General features: G+C 45.4%; 1 protein-coding gene across 1 annotated transcript; it reads left to right on the top strand.

The window, feature by feature from the left end:
• The first annotated feature begins 7,781 nt into the window (after positions 1 to 7,781).
• Positions 7,782 to 8,144, top strand: LOC124649230 (cortical cell-delineating protein-like). The gene has a single exon (XM_047188883.1). The coding sequence runs from the start codon at positions 7,782 to 7,784 to the stop codon at positions 8,142 to 8,144; it is 363 nt and encodes a 120-aa protein (XP_047044839.1).
• Positions 8,145 to 8,822: the final 678 nt, after the last annotated feature.

Below are 8,822 nucleotides of genomic sequence, written 5' to 3'. Positions count from 1 at the left end.
TAGATATACTCTGGGCCCTCTCGGTGGAATGTCGTCTAATGTCTTGCAAGCATATGAATAAGTTCATAAGAGACCACATATCACGGTACGAGTAAAGAGTACTTGTCGGAGACGAGGTTGAACAAGGTATAGAGTGATACCGAAGATCAAACCTCGGACAAGTAAAATATCGCGAGACAAAGGGAATTGGTATTGTATGTGAATGGTTCATTCGATCACTAAAGTCATCGTTGAATATGTGGGAGCCATTATGGATCTCCAGATCCCGCTATTGGTTATTGGTCGGAGTGAGTACTCAACCATGTCCGCATAGTTCACGAACCGTAGGGTGACACACTTAAAGTTGGATGTTGAAATGGTAGTACTTGAATATGGAATGGAGTTCGAATATTTGTTCGGAGTCCCGGATGAGATCCCGGACATCACGAGGAGTTCCGGAATGGTCCGGAGAATAAGATTCATATATAGGATGTCATTTTATGTGAATTAAAATGTCGCGGAAGGTTCTATGGAAGGTTCTAGAAGGTTCTAGAAAAGTCCGGAAGAAACCACCAAGGAAGGTGGAGTCCACATGGGACTCTACCTCCATGGCCGGCCAACCCTAGTGGGGGAGGAGTCCCAAGTGGACTCCCCCTTAGGGGGCCGGCCACCCCCCCATATGGGAGGTGGAACTCCCACCTTTGGTGGGAGTCCTAGCTTGGCTAGGTTTCCCCTCCTTTTGGAAGGTTTTTGGTTCGGGTCTTATTCGAAGACTTGGACACCAACTCTTGGGGTTCCACCTATATAATGAGGGCCAAGGGGGAGGGGGCCGGCCACCTCAAACACCACCAAGGTGGCCGCACCCCATAGTGGCCGGCGCCCCCTCTCCCCAAACCCTAGCCGCCCCGCTCCTCCACTTCCCGCACGCTTAGCGAAGCTCCGCCGGACTTCTCCACCACCACCGACACCACGCCGTCGTGCTGTCGGATTCAAGAGGAGCTACTACTTCCGCTGCCCGCCGGAACGGGGAGGTGGACGTCGTCTTCATCAACAACCGAACGTGTGACCGAGTACGGAGGTGCTGCCCGTTCGTGGCGCCGGAACCGATCGTGATCAAGATCTTCTACGCGCTTTTGCAAGCGGCAAGTGAACGTCTACCGCAGCAACAAGAGCCTCATCTTGTAGGCTTTGGAATCTCTTCAAGGGTGAGACTCGATACCCCCTCGTTGCTACCGTCTTCTAGATTGCATCTTGGCTTGGATTGCGTGTTCGCGGTAGGAAATTTTTTGTTTTCTATGCAACGTTATCCTACATAAACAACATCTCTTTCTTCCTCCACTTGTTTTACTTACTGTAGCAATACATTTGTATCTTTACTTTATTGCATTAGTGTGCCAAGTAAAGTCTCTAATAGAAGGTTGATGCTAGATTTGGATTTCTGCACAGAAACAGATTTCTTGCTGTCACGAATTTGGGTAGGGTTCTCTGTAGGTAACTCAGAAAAATCTGCCAATTTACGTGAGTGATTCTCAGATATGTACGCAACTTTCATTAGTTTTGATTTTTCTGATTTGAGCAATGGAAGTACCTCTTAAAAATTCGTCTTTACTGGCTGTTCTGTTTTGACAGATTCTGTCTCTGTTTTTTGCATTGTCTCTTGTGGACTTTAAGTGAGGCTTTCTAGATGTGGAGAGCTATAGCTAATGTTTTATTGAGTTCTTGCAATGTGTCACTACAGGACTAAAGTGGATTAAAGTTTTTGAGTACTAACCCCTCTAATGAAGTTTATGAGAAGTTTGGTGTGGCAGAAGTTTTCAAGGGTCAAGAGAGAAGGGTGATATAATGTGATCAAGAAGAGTCAAAAGCCTAAGCTTGGGGGGAGGTATACCGGCATCACTCATTCTTTGCATATTATGGTTGCTGGATACTTGTACATACTTGTTTAGTTTCTTTGAGTGGTTTTCTAATGAGAGGAAGATGATATTTGGGGAAGTGCTGCCTGAAAACAGATTCTGGACTGTTACCAAAAACATTCGTGCGCACAGCCAGAACGTTATTCCGAGCTGCCAATTTTTTTGCATGTTCCCCAGGTTGTTATCTAACTTTCATTAGTTGAACACTTTTCGAGCTGAGCAACGGAAGATTTTTGTAAAAATCGATTTCTATACTGCTGTCAGGTTTTGGCAGATTTCTGCCATCTTGTTTTTCTGTGTTTCTTTTAGTTTTCATTTTCTTATTCTTACTTTGTTTCTTTCCTAAAACACAAAAAGACCAAAAATATTTCTGTTGTTTCTCTTCATCATTTGTTTATTTTGGTTTCTTGCATTTGTTTCGCTTTATTTGCTATTGCTAGTTTGCTATAAGAAAACCCAAAAAGATTTTGCTTTGTTTGCTTGCTTCTTTTTATTCTTGTTCTCAAATTCTAAAACACAAAAAATATTTGCTGTTCTTCTTTGGTTTTGTAAAGTTCTTTATGAGTTCAATGGTCTTCGGTGGCTGGAGCGTGGTTTTCATTTCATATTATCCAAGCTACACAAGTGAAGAAGCAATAATGACGATATTCGACAATCGGATTGTGGTGAGAGGCTGGTATGAACTCTATTTGTTTTCATTTTTGTACATATACTCATCCATGTGAGCATGCTTAGTTGGTTCATGTGAGGTATATGTCATTTAAGAAAGTCTAGTAGTTCATGATCTCTCATGTTTAGCTCCAATTTATTAATATGAGTAGCATGTCATGGATGTTTGCTTGCATTGTTTTATTCATAGATAGGTATGATATTGTGGTATCCTCCTCTCGAATAATTTGTTTGAATTAACTTGGCACATGCTCACGCATGCATATGACTGAACAAAATTCAATTAAGCCTCGATGATTTACATTGCTTCGTAGTTCTTGTATCACTTTTATGCCTCGCTTAATTTATTTTGCCGCAAGCATGATTATGACGAGTATCTTGCTCTCTTGATTTGTCGCTCCATAGTCTTTTGCTAGCCTTCACTTGTACTGAGCGGGAACGCTGCTCATGCTTCCAAACACATGAAAACCAAGTTATTCCAGAGTGTCCACCATAAATACCTATGCATGGCATTTCAAACCATTCCAAGTAAATTCTCATGCGCTACCTTTAAACCTTCAAAATGCTTCTCAATTTGTGTTAATGTTTCATAGCTCATGAGAAAGTATGTGGTGTTTAACTTTCAACCTTGTCATTTACTCTTGACGGATTTTCATATGGACTAGTGGCACATCCGCTTATCCAATAATTTTGCAAAAAGAGCTGGCAATGGGGTTCCCGGCCCGATTAATCAACTTTCACTAATAATTCTCTTCACACGTTTTGCTCTGATTCATCAGTAAGCAACTTAATTTTGCAAATAGACACTCCTCCATGGTATGTGATTGATGGAAGGCACCCGAGGATTCGATTAGCCATGGCTTGTGTGAGCAAAGGTTGGGGGGAGTGTCACCCATAATAAAACTAAAATACGTGTGTAAACAAAAGAGAAGAGGGATGATCTACCTTGCTGGTAGAAATAACGACCTTCATGGGAGCCGCTCTTGAAAGTCCGGTTGGCGAGGTAGTTGGTGTACCCATTACCATTCGTTGACAACAACAAACACCTCTCAAAATAATTTTACTCATGTTTTACAAATGAAAAGCTCTAGCGCATGTTAATCCCTGCTTCCCTCTGCGAAGGGTCAATCTTTTACTTTTATGTGGTGTCTCCATCCTTTCTTTGAGCACTTTCTTGAGAGCACAACTATCATTCTTAGTATAATATGCTTGTCTCAAAATATGATTGATTGTGGTATAACTTTGATGCTTTTATCTTTGACAATCACTATTTCTAGTCTTTCTATGAACTTCAGAGGTGCCTGAGCATTTATGTTTTGCTGATCAAATATGGGCAAGCGAGATACCACTCTATCATACTCTTTTATGAACATTGCAATCCTGCTTATATACATGATTCATGATGCTTATTATTAATTGTTGGTACCTTTCCATGATTGATATAGCTATTAGATAATCTTATTTGCATGTGTCTTATTATGAACTGCCTAAGTGTTAGCCATAGCATGAGAATATTTACATCATATGAACAAATGTGTTCGTGAAAGTTCTTTTATCGCTCAGTTGTTAACTGAATTGCTTGGGGACAAGCAATAAGCTAAGCTTGGGGGAGTTGATACGTCCAAAACGTATCTACTTTCCCGAACACTTTTGCTATTGTTTTGCCTCTAATTTGTGTATTTTGGATGCAACTAACATGGACTAACGCCGTTATCGCGCAGAACCGTTCGGTGTCTCGTTTTTGTGCAGAAATCCAACTTTCGGAAAAATCCTCGGAATTTATACGAAAGGTCCTATTTTTCCGGAAGACTCACGGAGCCGAAGGGCAAGTCAGGTGGAGGCCCGAGGGCCCCACACCCTAGGCGGCGCGGCCCAGAGGGGGCGCGCGGCCCTAGCGTGTGGCCCCCTCGGCAGGCCTCCGACGCCCTCCTTCGGACTACTTAACGCCCTCGACCTAAAAACGCAAGGGGAGAAGTCGAAGTCACCAGAAACCCTCCAGAACGCCGCCACATCGCGAAACTCCGTCTCGGGAGCCAGAAGTCTCCGTTCTGGCACTCCGCCGGGACGGGGAATTGGAGGAGATCATCGCCATCATCACCACCGACGCCTCTCCATCGACCAGCCATGTTTCCCCCATCCATGTGTGAGTAATTACCCCGCTGTAGGCTGAAGGGGATGGTAGGGATTGGATGAGATTGGTCATGTAATAGTGTAAGATTGTTAGGGCATAGTGCCTAGTGTCCGTAATTGGTACTTTGATGATATTGTTGCAACTTGTTATGCTTAATGCTTGTCACTAGGGCCCGAGTGACATGATCTCAGATCTGAACATGTTATTATTTCATCATGATATTCATTGTTTATGGTCTTACCCGCAAGTTGTATACACATGTCGCTCGTCCGGAACCAATGGCCCCGAAGTGACGAAATCGGGACAACCGGAGGGGATGGTAGTGATGTGAGGATCACATGTGTTCACGGAGTGTTAATGCTTTGCTCCGGTGCTCTATTAAAAGGAGTACCTTAATATCCAAGTAGATTCCCTTGAGGCCCGGCTGCCACCGGCTGGTAGGACAAAAGATGTTGTGCAAGTTTCTCATTGCGAGCACGTACGACTATAATTGGAACACATGCCTATTGATTGCTTTGTACTTAGACACCGTTTTATTATTATCTGCAAATGCCCTGCTTGATTGTTACATGAGTTTCTCTCATCCATGAAACACCCGTTATCTGTCCCCGTGCCTACAGTATTTTAATTCTGCTATTTACTATAATCACTACTGCTGTCTCTGTTACTCTGCTGCTGTTATTTTACTACTGCTACTGCTATAAAACTGTTACTACTGATAAACTCCTGCGAGCAAGTCTGTTTCCAGGTGCAGCTGAATTGACAACTCTGCTGTTAAGGCTTTCAAGTATTCTTTGTCTCCCCTTGTGTCGAATCAATAAATTGGGTTTTACTACCCGCGAAGACTGCTGCGATCCCCTATACTTGTGGGTTATCAAGACCGTTAAAATATTGTGTAGGGCTACAAGAGCACACCTCAAGCCGGAGTAAACAAGCTCCACAACGTCATAAAGGAATCACACACGATGCGCACACTGTCACCGTCACACCGTGGAGAGTAACTCCGGAGTTCATATTAAACTAACCTCTAGAGTGCCTAATAGACAAGAGTGTAACATCTACATATTTAACAAGATTACAAAGCTCATGATCACATAAAGATCACACCATGGGAGAGAGAGATGAACCACATAGCTACCGGTAGAGCCCTCAGCCTCGGGGGAGAACTACTCCCTCCTCATCACGGGAGACAGCAACAACGATGAAGATGGCGGTGGTGTCGATGGAGATGACTCCGGGGGCAATTCCCCGTCCCGGCAGCGTGCCGGAACAGAGACTTCTGTTCCCGAAACTTGTCTTCGTGATGGCGGCGGCTTCGGAACTCTTCTTGGAATATGACTCTCCGTAATAGGGTTTTCGCGACGGAAGGATTATATAGGCGAAAAGGCGGCCTCGGAGGGGCACCAGGGTGCCCTCCCCACCTGGTGGCGCTGCCAGGGGTGGGCCCACGCCTAGGTATGGTGTGGGGGCCCCTTGGCCCCTCTCTGGCTCCCTGGGTCCGTCTTGGCAAAATATTGACTTCTGTCTTCGTGGGATCCAATTCCGAGAATATTTCCTGTGTAGAATTTCTGAAACAAAAAACAACAGAAAACAGGAACTCGCGCTTCGGCATCTTGTTAATAGGTTAGTACCGGAAAATGCATAAAAATGATATAAAGTGTATATAAAACATGTGAGTATTGTCATAAAACTAGCATGGAACATAAGAAATTATAGATACGTTTGAGACGTATCACTTACTAGGGACTCCTTGTTGTTCACATAACACACATGTATCAATGTTTCGGTTAATACAATTATAGCATGGTATGCAAACATTTATCATAAACACAAAGATATATAATAACCACTTTATTATTGCCTCGTGGGCATATCTCCAACACAAGTTCCCCGACAGCGTTTCTTCGTTGCTCAAAGAATCGATCATACTTGGTCACCACAAGTTGATGCTCATCCGAAAACGCCGCCAAAAATAGCTTTCGGGAAATATATGTTTTTCATTGAAATACGACCGCATCAACTTCTCGTGCCCTTCAATCCTTTCTCTGCACAACTTCTGTCTACCGAACACCGATCCACCTATTTTTGACTTCTTAATGGCGCGGTATGCTAATAGTATGGATATATTCTCTTCTTCCTCTATGTCGTACTCATCGTCCGATGAATTGTATGATGAACTCTACAAATATACATATGAAATGACTTACTACTACTAGCTTTTAGCGAAAAAAATCGAGAAAATAATGTTGGTGGCCCGGTGGAGGCGCATACCTTGTGAGCAAACCGGCGAGCATCTTGGCTGCGCCAGGTTGAAACTACGCTCGACGACGACATGGACGCTCCTCGAGCGCGCCGCTAGCAAGAGGAGGAAGACAAGGTGCCGTCGGAAGCGCCAGCTTTGTGCCCATCGGTGACGACGGTGGCTCAGTACAGAGCGGCGGAGCGCTCGAAACTGCTGGGAGTAGGTGCGGGGGAGGCGGATCTACGTTGAGGCGGCGAAATCGACCGGCGCCGGCAAAATCGCGCGGCGGCACGGGTGGGGAAATAGAGGGTGCAGGCGTGGGGTGACTTTTCCTGCAGTTGGAGCTTCGCGCGTGTGCGAAAAGATGCCGCGCGCTGCAGCTGACGCGTCACATATGGCGCCCAGGATAGGGCAAAACGCAGCACGCACCAAATTTTTTACAGCGCCGTCACGGATAGCGCGCCTGCTGAGGAGCAAATTCGTCTCCGCGCACTGCATACAACGGTTATTATAGCACGCCTGTTGAAGATACTCTAACATAAACTAGTGTCATATGCATGAAACACTACTCCTGATATATGAGTAAGCTAAGAAATCGAATATATGCAAGTAGACTATAAACTAACAAACCATATGCATTCATGGATGCACGCACATCCAAATCGATGGCGCAAATGAACCAGAGGACTAGACAAACGCCAGCTTGGAAAATCACATGCTGCCTTCACGGACTTGTAGAATTTCATCTGCCGAGAATCAAGGCCTCACTACAAATACGACTCTCCATGCAGACACACTGGCGCACCAGAAAACTCAAGCACACACCACCAGCACAAGAACACACGTAATGGCAATGGCACCGAGAGTCCTTCTCCTCCTTGCTTTGGTGGCCGTAGCCAGCGCCACCTACTGCCCTCCGCCACCAGCGCCGGTTCCGGTGCCCCGCCATGGCTCGTGCCCCCAGAACGCGCTCAAGCTGCACGTGTGCGCCAACGTGCTGGGCCTGGTGAAGGCCAAGATCGGCGTGCCCCCCACCGAGCCCTGCTGCTCGCTCCTTGACGGGCTCGTCGACCTGGACGCCGCCGTCTGCCTCTGCACCGCCATCAAGGCCAACGTTCTCGGAATCCACCTCAATCTCCCCATCGACCTTAGCCTCATCCTCAACAACTGCGGAAAGATATGCCCGGAAGACTTCCAGTGCATCCACTAGCAAATCAGCTACAAGCAGTAGTGCATACACTGCTACGTGCTATCTATCAATCGAGAGATTTCGTTTGCTTCTTCTATTCCCTACTTTTACTTGTTTCTTGTATACGGGTGATTTGGCATGTGTGTATGTTCTTTCTTTCACATGATCATACCTGATATTTGAATTATTTGAATCAATAAAGTTATAATTTTGTGAGACTGGACCTTCGGCACTACGCATGCATCTCACCACCTCGGGCGGAAGAGAGCAACAACGCTCATATGGTGGGATCCACAATGTGACACCCGCTAACCGTGGCACGATCAACCACCATGGAGCAATATGATGCAACATAGTGACATCACATAGTAGTGAAAGTAACATAATTAATAACATGCAACAACATGTAATGTCAATTCGGCACTTAGATGACAATCAGACGTGGAGAGAAGAGCAACATGCTAAGAGCATCTCCAATAGACGCACTAACCGACGCCCGGTAAAAACCGCTAATTTAACGCGCGCGTAGTAAAAAAGCGCTGATGTGGACATTACCCTTCGGGTATCCGACATTGGTCTACTTTCTCGGGCCCAACAAAGGGCCCATGAGAATCACCGCAGTCCAAGATAGGCCAATACGTCGGTTGCAGCAGTGGAAAGCTAGCAGGAGACAGATTCTTGATGGACACGGAAAGGAGA

This window comes from Lolium rigidum, chromosome 4 (genome assembly GCF_022539505.1).
Source record: "Lolium rigidum isolate FL_2022 chromosome 4, APGP_CSIRO_Lrig_0.1, whole genome shotgun sequence".
Taxonomy (NCBI): Eukaryota; Viridiplantae; Streptophyta; class Magnoliopsida; order Poales; family Poaceae; genus Lolium; species Lolium rigidum.
The sequence above is the reverse complement of the archived record's forward strand: the minus strand, read 5'-3'. Positions and strand labels throughout refer to the sequence as shown.